The sequence below is a fragment of the Lissotriton vulgaris genome, chromosome 8, assembly GCF_964263255.1.
Source record: "Lissotriton vulgaris chromosome 8, aLisVul1.2, whole genome shotgun sequence".
NCBI lineage: Eukaryota > Metazoa > Chordata > Amphibia > Caudata > Salamandridae > Lissotriton > Lissotriton vulgaris.
This window is the reverse complement of record NC_141696.1, coordinates 1,218,033,473-1,218,055,095: the sequence shown is the minus strand read 5'-3', so window position 1 is coordinate 1,218,055,095 and position 21,623 is coordinate 1,218,033,473. Positions and strand designations below refer to the sequence as shown.

General features: G+C 43.9%; 1 protein-coding gene across 7 annotated transcripts in view; it reads left to right on the top strand.

Moving 5' to 3' along the window:
* The window catches only part of NBEA (neurobeachin), a 1,820,918-nt gene that overhangs the window by 690,956 nt on the left and 1,108,339 nt on the right, over nucleotides 1-21,623 (top strand). For all 7 annotated transcript variants that reach the window (XM_086935110.1, XM_086935108.1, XM_086935109.1 and 4 more), the window contains 3 exons: nucleotides 5,560-5,740; nucleotides 14,290-14,420; nucleotides 17,705-17,812. In XM_086935110.1, the coding sequence (XP_086791236.1) occupies nucleotides 5,560-5,740; nucleotides 14,290-14,420; nucleotides 17,705-17,812 (420 nt within the window). The remainder of the gene's footprint in view (nucleotides 1-5,559; nucleotides 5,741-14,289; nucleotides 14,421-17,704; nucleotides 17,813-21,623) is intronic.

The window sequence follows — 21,623 nt, the reverse complement described above, 5'->3', positions numbered from 1 at the left end:
ACCAGCTCCAGCCCGGTGATTGGGTTGTTACCCGTAATTTTTCGCGCAAGAAGAATCTGGACCCCCGCTTTGTTGGACCTCACCAGGTGCTCTTGGCCACGAGGACTGCCGTTCGTCTTGAGGGACGGAAGAACTGGGTACATGCTACCCATTGTAAGCGAGTCCCTATTCCTTTGCCGGCAGACCCGTGGGTGAGGAAAGGCATTGCGTCAACAGAAGCAGAGACATTGCCGGCGTTTGTACCCTTTAGCGACGCACAACTTGTTGGTGAACACTCGGCGCAGCAGAAAGCCACTGTTGGAACATTGTCAGCAAAAGACTCAAGACCAAATCAACAAACTGATCAGCAGGACGCTGTCTCTTCAACGGATCCTTTATTTGACGAGCAGACACGTCCCGGGAAACATCGATATTCTTTGCGTTCTCATACTAAGGACAAATAAAATTGTTTTCTTGCGTTGCTGAAACTGATAACTGCAATATCCTCGTTTCCCCTGATCAACTTTGAACATTTCATATGATTGAAAATTGTTTGTACATATATTGAGATTTTTGTATCTTTTTCCTTCCACAGCTGATTTTTTATGCTAAATAAAATACATATTGTGTATTGAGGGCCGTAGGGCCGCGCGCGTACTTCCTTCTGGACAGTAGGTCTTGACGCTAGGTTAAAGGCCGTCGGTTCCTAGGAACTCCTGGGGATTGACTATTGCTGCACAGAACGAAGTGCGTCAAGAAACGTTGCGGACGGTCGTAGGGAAATGGCATTTTCGAAGCTGGACGATTTGGAAGGAGCTCAGGCGTATAGAGTCAAACTGCAGAAACTTAGTCGTACTAAATGTTTTGTATTCCAGTTGTTTGTACTGTTTTTAACTGCTTCTGCATTCTTGGCGGCTGGGGTGTATTATGCTATGTCTTACTTTTTACTTCCTACCCCTACTCCTACTCCTTGCTCTAACGTTACTTCTACTGCTACTACTGCTTCTCCCCATTCCTTTCATATTCTACCGGAACACGAACAGGCTAGACGTGTAGAATTCCGCAACAATTCCTTTATCCAGCTCCTCCATCAGCATCAGTTAGTGGTTAACACTACTAATTGTTGGGTGTGTGGGTTGATGCCACATACTACGGGTAAGGGAATTCCATATCTGGTGTTACCGTATAGTTCCCAAGGGTCAGCTCGAGCATACCAAACAATGCTTCGAAGCGCACTAGGTTTCCACCCCTCTCCAGAACGTTCCCCCAAACCGGGTCCTACCTCGTGGCAGTGGGTGGTATCGATGATAATACAGGATTTGGAAGATGAGATCTATGATGCTTTTCTCATCCCTAAGGCAGAGGTACAAGCCTATAGGGCACCGGATAGAGGGGAATATAGTACGTTCACTAATGAAATGCAGCTTAAAAGCTCGCCCCCGATCTGGGTCGTACCCCACACTGGTAATTTTTGTATCGTGGGTCGTGGTTCACAAGCCTCACTTGGAGTAAGTGCTTGCACTGAAAGTTACGTTCTGTCAATGTCCCCGATCCCTGTGTTACTGGCTGCCAAGGGTACGTACTTCATCTGTCATGATCGTGCATATACATGGTTGCCCTCAGACTTCATGGGCTCATGTTTTGTTGCAAATCTGTTGCCTCCGACGTTTACTGTAGATGCCGATTACCATAAGACTAGAGTTGTACGAGGCGTAATTAGCGAAGAGGATACTGCCGGTCAAGAGGCAGGAGACTTTTTCAAGGGTTTCCTCCCGTTTTGGGGACCTATGGTTAATAGTAGGAACCTGAGACATTTGACTCGAGTGGTAGAATCGACAGCTAATGTTACTGCCAGTGCCCTTGGTAATATCACCACAGAACTTCAGGCGGAGAGACTTATGACATTACAAAACCGTATGGTTTTAGATGTCGTCTTGGCGGATCGCGGTGGGGTATGTAAAGTGATCCATTCGAGCTGTTGCATTTTCATACCTGATAATGCTCCTACTGTCTATCAAGCCATCTCGAAGTTGCATAAGATCTCCGAATCCATACACGTGGATGTAGGGGATTGGACGCTACTCGGTTGGTTTTGGGGCCTGATGTCGACTTGGGGTTGGAAGATTCTGACGATCATCGGGGTTGTGGTAGTGTTCCTGTTCACGTGTTGCCTTTGTGTGCAGTGTGGTCCTGCCTTATGTGGCCTCTGTGCTACAACGTGTATGAGACAACCACCTGCTACCAAGGGGACTCGGTCGGACAGATCTATGCTACAACGACATCTTGATGGTCTGATGAATATCGAATATGATTCCGACTAGTGCTTGCCTACATGAGGGCAAAAGGAGCGTCTGAGGTTCCGTGACGATTGTAAATGGTGTTTTCGACTCGCACGAATATGGTCGAGTCTAGTATCTATGAACCGCAAATGACGAGTTTAGTAAGTGTGCGCAGTTTCGCTGTGCTAACTTAAACCGTTCGTTTGTTACGTGGGCTTTTCATCTGTACCCACGGGTTCCATCTTAGATACGGCATCCATTTTGTCTCTTGCCCTCAAGTAGTCAGCGAACGGACGTTGTCCGCTTCGCGACCCTGGGACTCCCAAGATATTTGCGGAAGACACATGTCCTTTGAAAGTGTCTTTATGACGAGGGGGTTGCTACTGTAAGGCAGGTGGCGCCGCTCGAGGCTCATCTTGCCGCACGGACTTATTGTCTCAGCCGTGCATCTCATTAGGCACGTCCCTTTGATGCCTGTATCTCGTGCTTCCCGGCACCTCCCCTTTTACACCCTTCCCGATCTCCCCACTGTCTCCGTCTTCCTCTGCACCTGTCTTCGTTCCTGTTTCGATCTACTTTACTGCTGATTGGAATTTGCTAATGGTGGGAAGAGGGGTTTTTACAGTTGGGAACCGCCAAATGTTTCCGCACTTATGTTCCGGACCTTGTATGTTTCAAAACGATCAAAGCGACCCCTCTGGGAGCTTGATGTGGGAACTGAGTTGTAAACCTTTGTGTTCAATGTTAGCCTATGAGTAAAAACTGTATAAAAGGAGCGATCCACAAAACCAATTTGAAGCAGTCTCCCCAAGTTGCACGTGGTGTACTTGCCGTGACTTCTGTGTTCCCTGCAGTAAATAAACCTTGACTCTTTGACGCCGAAGGAAGTGTCCCGTGTCTCTGTGACTTGTACGCCGGAGCAGGTTACCCACGAAGGTTTCAGGTGTTGTGCCCTGGCACCGCTGGGTCCAAAAGAACCCAGTCCTTCAGATGGAGGCTACTTAATTTGCATAACTTCATTTAGCATCCAATTGCAATGTAGCATGATGTCATCCCTTACTACAAGCACTGTCTTTATCACAGCTATTTCTTCTGCAAAGAGAATAAGTGAACTGCAAACTGTAGTTCATGTAACTTTGCACCCAGGCCTGAATTTCATGCGCATCAATAATTCCACAATGACATCACTATTTTGTTCCAGAATGTCATTTTGTGTTTTTTTTCCTTCAGGAAAGAACTACAGAAAATATACTGTGTTGCTTTTAAGTTAAACAAGCAGTGTCTTGTTTGTTTGTTACACACACATGATTTTAAGCCCCATAACTCCTGTGCTAGATGTGGGGAAGTAGTCAAAGCTTAATATCATCCAGTATCATATTTGCTACTTGTTATCATTCTTTTTTCCTTTCTGAGATGCTAAAGAAGGGTATTTCTGAACATAGCATGATATGCTCTGCGTCAGTGTAGCGGAATTCCCTCGATAGTTGAAGCAGTATTACTTAGGGCTATATGACAAGCTTGGCGGTCGAAAGGACTGCCATACCCGCGGTGGTGTGGCGGTCACCCCTGCATCGGTGGTCCAACTACCGAATTACAATTTAAGCAGTCGGACCGCCATAGGACTGCCGCAGCCGCCAGGAATCCGTGATTCCTGGTGGTGGTGTGGTGGTGTGAGGCCGCAATATGCATTGTGGGTCCACTGCTGCCCCACCAGGCCTATTACGAATTTCCTCAGTGCCAGCGATCTCATTGCGGTGTTCACGCCATGAAATTGGTGGTGGTGAGGAAACGAAGGGGGCCGTACAGGTTCCCATGGTGCCTTAGACCATGTGTAAGCAGGGAGGGGGGCACATGTTGTGCCCCCCGTCTGCATGCACGCTGAGTTTGTGCACACCATGGACTTAACAGTCCATGCCGTGCAGGAACTTGCTTTGGTGTTCTCATTGTGTGGAATCGCCAAAGGACCGCCCGCCGGATGATGAGAACTTATAATCTGGCCGGCGTTCGAGTTTAGTGAAGTGGGGCGATGGCATGCTGCCACCTTCCCACACCGCAAAACTCGTAATGAGGCCCTTAGTTTTTATATATTGATAACTGATAAAGAGTCATGACCGGAAGCTTAACCTGGACATACAATGTTGTTGCACCCATGCGAGCAAGCATGGCGCAGTGTTGGGCTTCTCCAGCACAGTTTTCTTGTCTTACTGTTTGGTAATGATGTTGAAGAAGCTATACCTATTGAAGGCAGCCACAATGAAAGCAGCAAGGTTTTGTAAAACGGTCATATATGCATTTGTTTGATACATTTGAACCGATTCATGAAGAAAATTGTAAAAGTACTGGCGGAATTCTACGCCTGAATGTACTTTTATAGTTTTTTTCACTTTACAAAACATGGGTAACAGTACTTCTGGAAAGGCACATTATTTGCTAAGTTCTAGGCATACTTTTTTACCTATTGTGATTTTTTAAACCTTTTTTTGATGCTGTTAGTTCTTCCTGTACAGACTTGTACAGTACAAAGGCTGCTGAATGTGTAAAAACACATTTTATTTTATTTTTTCCCCCCATGTCTTACACCCCCACCAAATCTGATGGTGATCCATTCTCATCAGCAGCTGGCTAGAGTAACTCTTTGACTATTTCCAGAGAGGAAAACGGTCAGATTTCAGTTTATGAATATCCACAAATGTACAGGCTTGTGGGCATTCACAAACTTACAAGCCGTAGCCCTGCCTTGTAACGTACACTTCCACCTCTTGCATGAGATTTGAAATTGTGGGTTTCTCCACACTTAAGGGGAGAAAACCTGCAGTAGTGAATCCATTTATGGCTGCCATGAATTCTTTTGTCTATTCCTGGCCAGCACAAATAGAGGGATTTTCGTCCTCAGATGTACTGCTGAAAATATCTTGTGAATCTGTCCCTTTGTGAGATTTCTTAAATTATAAAGGTTCCTGCAAAATGTTGACAGTAAATCAGAGTTTTGAACATGGATTTCCACTTCTGAGGATGATCCAAAATGCAAGCCTAATCTCATTTTATTTCTTTTTGTTTTGAATTGTGTTTTCTACCTGCCATTTGTCACAGATAAGGCGTACCACGTACTCATCCCAATGCACCACCATTGTGTATCTTTTCGTGTGTCGTGTACTTCTGTTTGAAAGTGCTGCACATGCACATATGTCTCTTCCGTGGCATGCTAATTGGACCTCATTGTGTTGCAGTTGCATCCTCTCTCTTGTGTAATTTCCAGTTTCCAACAGAATCTCTCTAACCGAAATCCCTTTTTTCTTCAAAGACTGAGTTGGAAAACATTGAAGTGACGCAAGGGATGTCAGCTGAGACCGCCGTCACCTTCCTCAGCCGTCTCATGGCCATGGTTGATGTTCTGGTCTTTGCCAGCTCTCTGAATTTCAGCGAGATCGAAGCGGAGAAAAACATGTCTTCTGGAGGCTTGATGCGCCAGTGCCTGCGGCTAGGTATGTTTAATAATACATAACGGCGCAGGCAGAGCCCTTGGACTAATTACAGCTCACTGCACAGCAGCTGATGAGTTAGAAGCATGCAGATTCTGACCTAGTTCCTGTTTTGACAGGATATCTGTGCTAGAACACCCCCCCTCATTTGCTTGATATCCAACCGATCACAACTTTCAGCAAAATTGTGAGCATAAGAAGAATTACACAAATGTTGGCATGAAGAAAAGGGACTTGTGGGACATGAGAATTTGCAAATGTATTCTTTTAGATCTATGCAAACGTATATCAAGCTATTCATGAAGTTTAAATGAAAAACGCATGCGTACACACACACACCCACACACACACACACACACACGGGAAACATCCTTTACAACGCATCTTTTACCACGCAGTGCTGTTACAACGCAAGTATTACAACGAAAACCATTACAACGCATTACAATGGGGGGCGCTCTAGGATAAGGAATAAGTTTAATTTACTATCCAACAGCTTCCCTAGTGTCCACGGGGACTGGAGTTGGAATAGTAAATTAAACTATTCACTATCCAGCACCCCTAAGTGTAATGCGTTGTAATGGTATGCATAGTAAAACCTGAGTTGTAACAGCATGCGTGGTAAAAGCATGCGTTGTAACGTCATACATCTCTCTCTCTCTTTCTCTCTCTCACACTCTATCTCGCACTCACTCGCTCACACTCTCTCACCAATCAGGAGTCACTTCACTATACTTGTATTGTATTGTATTGTATTGGTAATCTTTTATAGCGCGTGTCTGTCACCCAACGGGTATCCTGGCGCTTTGACTGAAAAGATCCTGCTGCGCACCCTTCTGAATTAGGAACTAAGGAAAAACAGTCCTAGGAAAGAGATGTGTCTTTAAATTTTTCTTGAAGGAGACAGTGCCTTGAAATCGTTTTTAGTGATGAGACAGCAGTCTTTTCTTGACAGAATGTACACCGTCTGTGTATTGCAGCAGCATAAATCAGTTATAAATTATAAATTGCACAGAGATGATTTGTTACATTAGTTATATTATGCGCATGTTTATTAATTTCCGAATTGTGAGATGGAAATATGAAACTATATATTATTTCACAAGAGCAGGAGCTAAGAAGGATTCTTATATCTTGCTTGTTTATGGTTAGACGTTCCCGGAGCTCACTTTGAGATTGTTTAAGTCACTGTCCTACATATTTCTATACATTTCGGCTTTCATCAGTGATATTTATTGCGCTCCACGGTGACTGGGAAGCATCCATTATTTGTCTTTTCAGTCTTTCCCTCGAACTCGTGTCTGTGATCATTTTCTTTCCTCGTTTTTTTTCTTTAGATGCACTTCTCTCCTCTCTTTCCCAGCCACCTAAACTGCATGCCTCACGTAAATCCCTTGGCTGTCCTTTCCGCCATTTATTGCAGCACGCTTGTATAAAAGCTCTTGCCAGAACAGGAGTAGCACTTAAAGCAGCCCCATAGCAACAGTGCAAAGAATATCCAGGGCCCAACTCATCTTTGTTGTGAGAAAGGCACATAAGAGCACTATATATACCAAAGTGGAAGGAGACATTTGCTCTCAGAGGCTAAAATGGGCACATTCAGGGCTGCAATTTTTTGTGTGAAAAAAGCATTCTAACCATTGACTATCAGCTTTTAGCCAGAGACCTAGAAAGATGTCAGTTAATCATCGTTACTTCTCCTTCATGTCTGCGCGTGTGAGAGTTTTATTCTAGCAACAACATCTCATGCATAGTATATAAAAGTTATTACTTCTCAAGTTGAGATTAACTATGTACCAAGTGGAAGCTAGCCCCTATTTCTGGCAGTTTCCTCCCTTAGAAATGATCAACCCCTTTATGCTGCCACTAACCTCCTGGGCGCACCACAGCAATGAATATGCACATGTTGTAAAGGTTTCAAGCCCAGCAAAATCTTTTTTCTTACATTTTCATGTGCTTGCTGTAACTCAAAGCGGGTTCCCCTTCCTTCGTAGGGCAGTTGTGCACCATTTCTCTTGCACCTTGTGGGCTGCCTGGAACAGTAGTCCTCATCATCTCCAGGCACTTAGGCAGAGCAGGCCTGGTAGGGAAGGTTGCTTTTCCACTGCTCTCCTCCCTGGCTGTGCGAGGGCACCCGAGCGAAGAAGTGTCAGGCACTTTGAGTGCCTGACGCGACGCCCAGCTTCCTATGGCCAGTGTTTAAGGGCCTTGAAGGTCCCCGGGTGGGTTACATTTTAAAGTGATCCAATGATTCTAAGTAAGGAGTTAAGTTATATTAAGTTATGTGAATTTGTAGGGCATTGCTAATCACCCATGAGGGTATCTGGGCTGAGTAGGTCAGGCCGGAGGGGTGAGGAGATCATACCTGTTTCGTCTGGAGAGCCATGTATTGAGGTTCCTTCGAAAGTCCATGAGGGAGGGAGGGTCTGAGTTTTTTCGAGAGGTCTTTCCAGGTCTTGGCTGCGAGATATGAGAAGGAGCGTCCTCTTCTTCTGATCTTCTTGATACGAGGAAGGTGTGCTCTTGCCTGGGACGCATATTGAAGGTGTCTGGTAGATTGGTAGAAGTTGAGGCGGTGGTTGAAGTAAACTGAGTGGTGTTGTAGAGAGCTTTGTAGGCATAGGTGAGTAGCTTGAACTTACATCATTCCTGGACTGAGTGCCACTGTAGATTATTGAGGTGTGGCGGGATGTGGGTATTTTGCGGAATGTTCAGGATGAGTCTGTCGGTGGCGTTCTGGGTGGTCCGGAGTCTGGGTAGGACTTGGGCTGGGATTCCAATGTAGAGGTTGTTTTCATAATCAAGTCTACTTGTGACCATTCATCTGGTGTCAATGGGATCCATTTGATAATCTTGATTAGCACTCGCAGCATCTGGAAGCATGATGAGAAGACAGAATTGATATGTCTGCTCATGGAGAGGTTGGTGTTCATGATGATGGAAGTTCTTGGCATAGTCTGTTGCCCAAGTTCAGATGGCCACCTAGAGGCGTCCCAGGTGGGGTGGTTGCCGCCAAAGATTAGGGCTTCTGTTTGTCTGTGTTGAGCTGGAGGCAGTTGTTTTTCATCCAAGCAGCAACGTTTCCCATGCAGTTGGTGAAGTTCGCTTTGGTGGTTCTGGTTCAGTCTGAAAGGGAGAGGATGAGCTGTGTCATCTACATAGGATACTATGTTTATGCCGTGGACTTTGAGGATGTCCGCAAGGGGTGTCATGTAGACATTAAAGAGTGTTGCGATGAACAACAATCCTTGACTATCTTCACAAATGAGTTTCTAGGGTACTGAGGTGTAGGGGAGAAGTCAAACTATTTGAGTTCTGTCTGAGAGGAAGGAGGAACTTAGGGGCCAGTCTGCAGACACCAAAGTGCTGAAGCTTTCTGATGAGTGACTTGTGGGAGATCGTATTGAAAGCTGCGGAGACGTCGAGAAGGATAAGTGCGGCCGTTTCTCCTCGGTCAAGGGCGCTTCTGATGTCATTGAGGGCTGCCTCTGTGCTGTGATTGGTGCAAACGCCTGATTGAAAGCGGTCTAGGAGTTGGTGTCCACAGTGGTCTGCGGGTTGGGTATTGATGGTTTCTCAATGACTTTAGCTGGAAAAGGCAGGTATGTATCTGTACCTACTGAAAGTGTTGAGGTCTGCTGTTAGTTTCTTCAATTAACTTCTGCATTATTTGAGCAAGACAGGAAGGTGGTGGTGGTTATGGAGGTGTTAATGATAGTGCGGAGGGCGGGGACATGATTGTTCTTCCAAGGTTTACATGAAGTGGGGGCATGGGTCTGAGGGGGCTCCTGAGTGGATGGTATACATGAGGGTGGTGGTGTGTTCGTTTAAAATGGGCTTTCAGTTGTTTAGCTGCTGTTTGGCAATGAAAGAGTTGTCTAGTTGGTCAGAGGAGTATGTAACTATATGCTGTGGTCGAATGTGTTGAAAATTTTGTTATGTCGTGAACCTCTCTAATGGAGCCCCACCCACTGTACGCAATCATTAAACTGGATTATTAGCTACAACCCAGTGGTTCCCAAACTGTGCGCCGCGGCACCCTAGTGCGCCACTAAAACCAGCCAGGGGCGCCACGGTCGTAGTTGCTGAGAAGAAACCATCAGGAATTACGTTGGCCGTTTGTATGCACTGCACCTGGCGCCCACTAGGTGGTGCACTTGTTGCCTCTTAGCTCCCTGATTTGTAACTCCGTTTGGCAGCTGTAGTTCTGTGTTTTCTTTCGTTCTCTCACTGCTGCTGCAGCCTTGGGCCCTTCACATGCAGGGAGAGGGAGGGGGGAAGGAAGTCAGCAAGAGCCCTGATCGGAGGCGGGGCAGCAGCATGTCTTTAGTTAGTTCACGAGGAGAGCAGTGCATGGGTTGGGTAGTGAGAGCACTGAGCAGCTGGAAACGGGTATAGGAACTCTTGTAGTTGCACCTGGACAATTAGTATGCAGTCCTTTTTTTTAAATATATTTTTTGGAGTATTTCAACGACATTACAACCAAGCGCATAGTTGAACAACACAGTAAACCATACTGGCAGAGCCAGCATTCACCAACATGTTGAATAGAGACGTCTCATTACAGACAACACCAAACAAAAGACTAATACAAAGGAGCATATTCTGCATACTTGATCAAGTAAAAAAGAAGTAGTAAGTAGATAGCAGCAATCTCACTAAGTACAATCAAAGCAATATTACTGGTATAGAGGTACATTCTTTACCCTCACAAGGAATATCTTGGGTTGTACACAATACCCGGCCAACACGCGGAAAAACCAGTCAGCAATGGATGGGTGTAGGTCGTTCCATCAGGGGTCAATGGTATGGGACTGTAGGTAACCTTTCAGTGGTTGCCAAATGTCACGGGGTGTGATGTAGCAGTCATTTAGTTTTTTTAATTATGTATGTCTATTATATTTGTTTCTAAAATCCGGTTCGAGAATTGACCATATATAGAAATATTACTGGCCCTGAGCTTGCAATATGCATTTATTACACGCTTTCGGCTAAGTAGCCTCACACTAAAACTTATAAGAGCTATGTCATTTACATTATAATATTGGGTTTGATGAAGAGGGTCCCCAAATTCAGTTAAATCTCCATTTTCCCACTTGAGCTTACCCCCAAGGTGCAGGACTTCGTATCATATTTGAATATCATTTATACTTAAAAATGTGTGTCTTTATAGAAACAATCTAAGAAGTAAACCAAATTTGATTTAGTCAATTGAGCAGGATCTCAAAAGAGAATCATTATAGGAAAATGATATGAGAAGCTCTCCATGCCTTCATTCCTATTATTTTCAGGGATCAAAATGGAGTCCTACCGAGTTCGGCCTTACATTCTCCGCCCCCATCAAAAAATAGTAATGTAATGGGGAGCCCCAGCCAAAGGGCCAATTGGTCAAAAGAGCTGTGGGTCCAAAAAGTTTGGGAGAGACTGACCCATACTGTCCAGCTTTTAATATAAGGCCAGCTATGGTATAGTTGTATGTTTAGGTTAAAGGGGACAATTATAGAGAGAGTGTGCGTACTGTGCATTTTGCATAGTTGGATTACTGTCAGCATAGAGTATACCCGAAGTACTTTACTATATGGTAATATCAATCCATTTTGGATTACCTCTATGTGAATCGTACACAACATGATGTTTGGAGCAAGCCTGCCAGACATCAACGTGGATTGCTGGAACTTCCCCAAAGCCTTCCTGAAGTCCTCTAAAGTGGACCAGGCTTTTGGGTATGGGAGAAACGGAAACTGAGGTCTCATTTCAAGTCGAGGCACAGTTTTTGTCCCCCTTCAGACTCCACTCTCCCCCCAGACATGTTACGCTCAACATTTTGCAAGATAGCGGATTGAGAAAGTCTCTGCCTATTTTATGACTTTTTTTTGGTCCCCCTGATGGAGCATCATGCTGTGTCACTTCATCCTGCTGATGCTAAAGGATAAACATAGTGCCTTGATTAGTCTTGAAGGAGAAAAATCAATTCAAGGAAGTGCCAGAACTGGATCTGGTGAATAACAATATTTGCATTTAAACTTGGTAAAGGTACAGGGCTGAAATCTCTAATCAGTGTGTCATTAGTCTTATGGACCAGAGACTGGATCCAACCAACAGATTATATTGAAATTACTTGAGCTCCAAAACAAGGATCTCTAATTGCTTGCTCCTATCAGTTAGGGACAACCTGGAAAAACCCTATTCCATAAAAGTTGGAATAAGAAAAGAACTGCATTTTCCAAAGAGAAGCCTCATTGTGACCTATGATGTGATTAGCAACACTCCTTATTGGTCAATTAACTCTGTAAACTCATATGGATTTTATATGTCTGGCTGAGGTATGTGGCTGTCCAGTATTGTGATTTGCTTCTTAACCTTGAATCATTGGACCAGTGCTGTAAGTCCAATGATACTGTCAATTAAATTGAGGTGTTCTGTTTATTTTTCTATTTGTTATAGTGTAAGAATGACATGGCTATTGAATGGGATTTAGTTTGTGAATTATATATTTTTTATTTTGTCTTTATTAGGCCTCTTACACTGCACTTCATAATAAGTTCCGAGAATGTAAGCGCTATAAGGACTGTGGTTTTTTTCACTTTTCTCTGCTGCAGTCATCAGTGTGTCATCTTAAAGTTACTCAGGACTTTTAAACAACTTTTGAGGGTCTAGTGCTTCATTGCTATAGAGACATATGGTGGGTTTATGAATGGTGATGTAACAGTGTTAAGATGGGTTGGCCTGCCCTCTTTATAATAATTAACCTTTGCACCTCCCGACTAAAAGATGATAGAGGTGCTGCTAGACATGAGTGCTTTAAAAATTCCTCCACCAGAGAAGTGCCTAAACTCTTTCTCCTATGGTTCTGTTCTCGTTTCTTTCTTTGTAGCTTTAATTTCAATTTACAGCCCATCCAGAAAAGAAGAACTTGCCCCAGTCCATGGTCCATAGCTTGGGCCACGGTAGCAATTAATGCACCATAAGCCCATTTCTGGCAGCTCGGTTGATGCACTGAAAGATCTCTGTTAATAAAAGGGATTTCTTGTGTACTGTTGGCTCTCACTAGTCAGCTGGTTTTCTCCGCTACAGATGGCTTCTCCCACCTGGTGTCTTCTGACATACGTTGAGCAGTCTGTGTAGCCACAGAGTCCTTTGCAGCCTGGTATCTTCCTTGCGGCATAGTATCTCCCTTGCCAGCGTTCCTGCCTCATCTCTCTCAATATGATGTAGGCCAGTCTCCTCCATGGTTTGGCCTGTCTTACGTCTCTCAGTAGGTACCAGAATATCCAAACCAAAATATTGCTGGTAGAAATAATGGGTCCTAAATATCATTCAATGTCTCGGCTGGACTACGGTAGCGCACTGATGCTGGGGGTAAACCAGGCTGAGGTATCTAGGCTACAAAGGGTACAGAATGCTGCGGCGCGGGCCATTGTTGGTCTTCCTAGGCATTGCTCGGTCTCCAGCACTATTTCTGCCCTTCATCGGCTGCCGGTTAGGCAAAGAATTAAGTTCAAAGCGCTCTGTTTGGCCTTTAACATTTTGAAGCTTTCCTCGCCGCCTGCACTGGCTAATTTGCTCACCCCCTATGTCCCTACGAGGTCTTTGAGATCGGAGGCCCTTCATCTCGCGGCCTGCCCCCGGTTTAAACTTAGCAGGATGGGTGGCCGCTCTTACCGAGTGCTTGCCGCTGGGTTATGGAATTCTCTCCCGGTGCACATTCGAGCTCTGAACAATCTGTCCGTCTTCAGGCGTGCTATCAAAACTTTCCTGTTTTCTGTACTTGCTTAGCCGTCTGTTTACTTCCTTTTGCGTGTTATGTTTTGGTACTTGTTCAAGCGCCAGGACGCCCCTTTGCTGGGGCAGCTGCGCGCTGTATAAATAATGTTAACATAACATAACATAACATTTACAAAAATATCCTCTCACCCATTGAAGCTAGTGGAAAACCTTCACCCAGAAGGATATTTTTGTAAATGAATCCTCTCACCCATTGGAGTTAGTAGAAAACCTACACCCAAAAGGATATTTTTGTAAATGATATTTAGGAGACTTCTGTCAGATGATATTTATGCTAAAGATGTTCTGACCTTCAACCCCTTGAAATTGGCATCCTTGATTGCTTTTGATTCTCTGTTTGTTTCTAAAGCATGGATGACGAATCTGTCTTTCCTCCCTGTGAAGTTCAGTTTTGCTCCTGTTGCAGCCTCAGATGGTATGTGTCGGCTTCCTGTGATGGTGAAAAGAAGTCACAGTATGAAACAAAAGTATTTGATATTTGAATTGGATCATTTTGAGAGGAGAAGCTTTACTCAATGTTCCCTAGTGCAGGTCTTCTTTTGAGACATAGAAAGGTCCTTGTTTGGCATATCTACACATAAGAAGTTGTGATAAGTATGTTGAATTGATGTTGAAGCCATCTCTCGTGTTGTGTTCATTTCCAAGACTTGCTGTGATGTATCCATCTATTTCTCCTTGAATTCAGACTTCTCATTGCTTTTTTGAACCATGCCAATAATTCGTGTTTTTCTGCTGCTGTATTTCATTTTTACATTTATGTTATTTAGTGTGCTGCGTCGCTGTGAGAAATTGCTTGGAATGTCGACAAAGGCAGAGAGAAAGAGGCACCAAATCTTCGCTCTCAAGCAGCAAAACGCAGGAGAATTTACAAAACGTCACCACAGCGGCGTCCTCTAAGGTACGGGTGATGACTGTAAACTGTAAGCTCATCCGGAAGTGCAGTACCCAGAATGTAGCACTGGTTGCTTTCGTTATCTTTTCACTATATTTGCTTTGTTAGTCAAGCCCTCCCCCTAATTACCTCCCTTAATTAATTTCTCACCCACTGTGATTCTTCCTTCCATTTTAATGTTTGCTCCACTCAGTGTTCCTAGCCCTGTGCACGTTTAGCTGGTCCTCTTGGTCAGGCTCTCAGTGGCCATAAAGCCAAGTGTTTACACAACCACTTCCACGTACAACTTTAACTAACATCTTGTTGGTCAACCGAGCCTGAACGTGGCCTATTCCTGTAGGGAATCTCAAACTCAAGGGAGTGCTTTTTAGGTTAAGGCATACCTAAATTTGGAAGAGCCTCTGGGCACATATAAGGAATCATATGGGAAAGACCCACTTTTGCTGTCAAAGTTACACCTGCTGTTTGGATAAATAGAGACTGTGTTTTACTTGTCTTGACTTGTATTCATAGTGAGCTATCTTAGTGACACTGAAATCCACATAGCTATAGAATTGATAGAATTTTGGTATATTATTAATGTTTAATTGAGCACCACTCTGCATGATAGTCATTGTGGTGGTTTAAAAATCCCTTTGTTTGTTAATTTTCTGGTGAGCGTAATTAGAGGTAGGATACCTGCATCAATGGAAAGAGCATAGTATGTATTAATACTTTTACCTTAGAAAGTATAAGTTAATCAATATTACCATGTAATCCTATCATGAAGCAGCCTTACTAACATCTAATGATGGGCAGTATGAGTGTGCACAGTATCTTTCTAAAGTATTATAATTTATGTATGACCTGTAAGGGCCTCCTTGCTTTCTTCTCACTGCCACAATGAAACAAAAATATTTATTTGTGTTGCTGAGACACAGTTACATTAGATGCATGTGTTCCCCATCTCTCAGCCGATCAAACAATACCACTAGCTAAACAAGGGTTATTGTCTTACCTAGAAGTTTGTATTTTTCTACGTTGGGTTTTAACATCAAAACTTACTAGGAACCCTGGGTCAACAGATCTTATATTACCTGCTGAGAAGTGCAAATGGGATTATCATTCATGACAACAATTTACCAAAACCAATAGCTGTAACTCATAAAGATCACAGATTCCACATTTCAATTTAGGGTTTTATTACACAGCCAAAAACAACTGAATATACACGCACCTCAAGACGAGGTGGTAAAAATACATGGGAACTAATACAAATCCATATCTATGCAGAAGTCTAATACGATGAATCATGAAGATGATAAAAAGTTCCAGGAACAGTTCACAGGCAAGAATTGCTCCAATATTCAAGTCAGACTTCATCTGTGGCTGAAATAGATGGCATTAAGCTATCCCTACTCTTTCTCTAAGATGACATCCCTACATAACGATTCCCAGGCAAAGTCAATAAAAGGTGTCCACTTGTGAAGTACATTCACAAAGTAAATCAGTAGTCAAACCACAGAGCTCGTTCTAAGATGCTCTCTTCCAGATCGATCTTCTGACCCCCTTCTCCCAACTCATCCTGTCTCCTTCCCCTTCTCGCTCTCGTCCTGCTCCCCCAGGGCTCTTTCCCTAATACAAAAACGCAAAAAGGTCAAACATGCCCACAGATCACCTCATGCTAACGGACACTTCTCCTAGGTAGTTTTCCACCGTTCCCTCCAGATGTAGTCCGATGACCTTGGTTCCCAGGCCTCCTCACGCAAGAGAACACCAGCTCCCAATTATCGACCTTCTGTTTACAGTGTTTCACTTCGCCTCCATGCCCAACTCCTAAAACAAAAGGTGTTCGCTCTAACTAATAAAGGCAGCTTCTTGCACCTGCAACTGAAAAGTGAGAACAGAACATCCTTGCATACACATGAAATTCTCTGTCTACCTTCAAATGCGAGAGCTTACTTGGGAAATTACACTTCCAGGCCTAACAATACGGCCAACATAACTTCATATTGTAATAATGTGTTTGACCCCTGACACCTATCAGTCTGTGAAGACATTCTGAGTTACCCCTGAATCTTCTTTTGACATACTCTGCAGCATTTTGCAAATGGTTCTCGAATGGTATACAGTCCAAGCAGCACCATGCATTTCTTTCAATCCACATAATTCTGGACTCTTACGGGGTCTGCCCTAGAGACAGCTGCAGCTGTCTTGCTAGCTTCCTGTAATAAAAAGTCATAAGTTAAAAATACATTCATATGTTCATACACAGAGCGGATTAGAATAAGCACTGTTGATCCTCTGGTCTGTTCAATTATCATTCATATTTTGCTCATGACCCCTTCAGCATATAGCGTAGGGCAGTGGGCCAGCCCACTTTAACCACTGGGTCTGTTGCACTATGAATCATGACATTGTGCCTGATGTAGTATGCTCGTCCCCCTAAAAACAGGGGCACTTCAGTGCCAGGGTTGGAGGGCTGATTCTTAAATTTTGCCATTGTTTTCTGTTTTTTATCGCCTTCATTTTCTTTCTGGTAATTTTTATGTGTCTGCACTATATCTTCACTTGACATGAATTAAGGCTATGGTACCTTTTCTATGCTCCCAGACAAATTATATTTTCCCGCGCTATGCATTAAAACGAAAAAGTGTTCCTTTACTTCCTGTAAGTGCACCTGCCAACTTAAGAGCACCCACGCAGCCCTGTTAAACTTCTATGCTAGGATTCGTTGATTTTGAAATTCACGTTTTTTTATTGCAAGCAAATGACTGTCATGTTTAGGCAGAGGCATGTCTTCTTCTTTTTATTGTTGTGGATATGTTTCCGTTAAAAAATAACCACTGCAGCAGTTTGCCAAGGCTGGTCCTATTGGTTTTGCCAATGGTTGTGTACTGTTGCTGCTTAGTCCCTACTGGTCTGCATCCACTTTCCTCCATTCACAGCACAATTAGTGTGTCAAGTTAATGTGCATTATCATTCACAGTTTAATAAACATATACAAATTAATTCATCACTATAACTTGTGAATACTCACAGGTGTTAGATGCATTGTTGTACAACATGTTAATACACATTGTAGATGATGAGAAAAGACTGCCTTTCTACTGTGCATTTGGAATCGTATGAACTCTCGCTACCGATTCCTTACCAAGCTGCATGCAAAGGTGCCTTGTATATCACGTGGGTTTAGCTGCTATAAATCAGTTAGAAAGTGTATTACCATAATTGCATGTGACCCAACAGAAGTGATTTTTGTAATCAGTGTTTAACAACTAGTATTTTTTTCATAACTTATTTCCCCTCAGTCTCCTGTTGAAAATGTCCCTGGGAATATATCTCCAATAAAGGATCCGGATCGGCTCCTGCAGGATGTTGACATTAATCGACTACGTGCTGTTGTCTTTCGAGACGTGGTGAGTGAAAGATGTGTCTCTTATGCCTGCACTCAAAATGGCTCCCATTTATTTGCACAAGATTCTCTGCACAGATGTTGACATCTGGTGACAACGCAAGATTAGACCGCATCAAGCTGTGTGGCGTTCCTCGTTGCACTATAGTGTGTAATGTACACGCTTGAAAAGAAGCAATCGACACTTCTTCCTCAAGCCCATCCATTGTTGTCAGTTTGTGTAAATGAATATTTCTGCTGGGACTTCTCTGCCTTAGCAGTACACCCCAGCATTGTGCCTTGGGGATTTCTTGAGTCAGTAAGCCCCAAAAGCCAGGCGAGACTTTAGCTGCAACACTCTGCCAAAAGTAAGTAAATAAAACGTTAGCTTGTGTATAACTTTTTATTTCTCTTCGCGAAGATACATTAAAAGCAGTTCTAAGAATGAGGCTTCTAGTTTTTGATGTGGTCTTTCACCGCTTTGTTTGTGTTTGTTCTGGAGGTCAGAAGGCGCCCTCCTGGACAGTGGACCTATAACTCTTCAGACACGTGAAAAGCTGTAGTGCCAAGACTTTTATTAGATTCCAAATAAACGCTTTCCTTGTCACAGCCAATGAGATTCATCCCATTTGGCTTTAGTGGTCTTCGATGAAAATTAAAAATATCTTTAAAACGCTCCTTCCAAAGAAAACTTGTGTTTGATTTATGAACCGTTCCTGACATGACCATTCTCTTCCACTGTTAAATCGTCCTGGAGCTCTGACACACCCTTATTTTGGCAACGTGGCCCAGAGTATTTTGTGTCACTGTTTAATGTACAATTTCCGCAGTCACAAAGTAGCCTCGTCCTTCCATCCGAACAGTAGTGTTGGACTGGAATGATGCGCCTCTCGTTCAGTGCTGCTAACCAGATCAGCCATCTGCGCCTGGCTTGCTACAGACACCGCTAACATTTTCCAAGAATTGCGAGGTCGTAATTACAGGGCCTACAAACCTGGAAATCGCTCGTATCTCTTATGTGATTGGTCTGTTATTCGCTCTTTAATTAAGTTCATTTTTATCCCTAGAGTACATCCTTTTCTTGCAAACTAGATCTATTAGTGGTGATTTTTTAATGTGAGGAAACGCAACGTCTGATGAATCACAAGAAATCTGTAAGAGTTGGTCTTACAGAAACTAATAATCACGGTTCATAACCATGTACTTTTTTTAAAATTACAAAAAATGCAGTTTAGTCACTGACAGTTACATAGTTGGTATCTCCAAAAGACTAAATTATTTTTCTCTTAATCCCGCCTATAACTTCAATGCTGCTCTTCCCTTAATCTGGTAGCATAATTACCTCTCACGGGCTGCCATCGGCCACATGTAAGGACACACCTGAGATTTACACAGTCCATACTGAGGCATCAGGAGCACCTATCTATCCTATCTGCATCTGTGATTCTGCCCTGCTTTCACTGATCGTTCTGTGCACCCTATTGCAAGATAACGCACCTAGATGCAAAGACATCACTAGGCAGATAGAAGGAACGTAAACACGGCTACCCTTCCTTCATCTCCCAGTCATGCCGGGGGATTGTGCATGCATGATTCCTATTGGTTGCGTGGTACTGATGTACAGAAAGGTTTTCTGCATCTAATGGTCATTGCAACCAGCCAAGTACAAATAATAAAATGTTAGTGGTACTGAAATAGCCACTGTCCTAATTTAAGATGCAAATTGGATTTTTTTGTGTAACCTGCATTAGAAGATCTGTGGTGGTGAGAGACATGAGCTGATCAAATGTATGATGAAGAGCTATGTAGGAATCACATGAAAACTATCTGTGTGTCTCTCTCTCTCTCTCTCTCTCTATATATATATATATATATATATATATATATATATATATACACACACGCACTTCCCAGGGGCTGTGACCTGCAATGACCGCCACCCCCCATGGTTGGCTCCTGCTACCTCCTGAGGTGCCCATCCTTGGGAGGTACCTGTGTGCTATGGCTTTGTGGAAGCTTTACCGCTCACTCCAAGCCAGCTTGCTTGCTGAAAGTGAGCACAATTGCTTTGACAGAGAGGGAGTTGGATGCTAGCAGTTCCCTCCCTGTCAAAGCAATGCCGGCTACCACAGGAAGCGGGAAGCCAGCAGGGACCGCGGGGGCCTTGAGGCACCCCCACGTCCCCAACACTAGAAAGTGGCTGCCCTGAGTGGGTCCAGGACACCCACTCTAGAGGCCGGGCCCTGGGGGAAATTGGCTGTGTGGCCCCCTCCCCTTATTTTTTATTTACAATAAAGAAAAAGGCCAGGCGCCAGGGGATGAAGTCCCTGGGTCTGAAATAGGCCTGGGAGGGGGAGCTGCAGCTCCCCTCTCCTCTGTCGAGAAAAGGCCTGGCCGGGGTTATGGGGTCCCCAGGACCGAAATCGGCCCAGGAAAGAGGCCACGCATTTCCCCTTCCCTAATAATAATAAAAAAAAGGAATCAGCAAGTCACTGCAGGCCCACCACCTTTTACCACCTCCTGGCACTCTTCTGGTTAGGGAATTAAGCCCCCTTGGCTCCAGAGAATCATTTACGGTCAACAAGCCCTCTTGTTACCTCCAGTAAGTCCCATAGAGTGTGATTGCTGAGAGGACTTCGGAGGCCTTACCCCCTTTCTCCTCCACTCTGCAAACACACCTCCTGGTGAACTTCTGGTTGAGGGATGAAGTCCCCTTGATCTAGAGTGTTTCTGGGGGCAACAAGCCCTCCTATTACCTGCAGTAAGTCCAACACAGCAGAATTGCTGACAGGTGTTCGGAGGCCCTACCCCCTTTCTCCACCACTCTGCAAACACGCCCTCTGGCGCACTTCTGGTTGGGGGATAAAGTCCTTTTGGATGCTGAGATGTATTGGGGCCCAGAAGCACTCCTGTTACCTCCAGTAAGTCCGACACAGCAGCATTCCTGAGAGCTGGTCGGAGGCCACACCCCCTTTCTCCACCACTCTGCAAAGGTGACTACTATTTAAAAAATAATAGAATTTCAATTTAAAAAACAAAGGTTATAGGTATGTTACAGTTAGGAAAAAGAATTTGAAAAACTTAGAAATTCATTGAAAAAACATAGGTTACAGGGACATTATGGTTAGGCTCAGCATTCCCTCGTACAAAACCAGGGAAATTCGGCAGCTATAGATACCCAAGCTAACTATAACCTACACCTCAACAATGCACTGCTTGTTACCTCACATATTACATCATTCATGACATGGTCAGGGACATCACTGATGACCTCCCTTCGTAAGGGATTGAGCCCCAAATCCAGTGATTTCCACACCAGCCTCCTTCACCCATCTTGCCAAAGTGGGAGGGGGAGAAACTGCCCTATGAGGCCATCTGTGTGAAATCAACAACTGTGCTACATTATTTCTCAAACTTGCTGTACTTTTTCAATGCCTTTCATTCAACTAAAATAAGAGTAGAAAACAGTGGTTGACATCTAGGGCCCTTACATATGAAGTCTGTCTAAATGACACCAGGCAGAGTAAATCCCTAAGTTTGTAAGAAGTATGTTTATACAACAGGCTAGTGTTCTCACCCCAATTTGTTAAAACTTGGAAGATGTCCCTAATTTCCCATAAAGAAGTCTACTTTCCTGTAGGTGAGTTCAGTACCCACATGCTGCTCATGATTATTTTAGTCAGTTAATTCTGGCCAACAAAAACACCATCTAACAAGCAATGTCTGGCCACTATAGCCGAACTGTAGACTTTCAGTTCTGTAGGACAAACCTGAGCCTAACAACTCCGTTAGATAGTTAACCACATGTACTAAATCAGTTGAAACAGGATCATAAT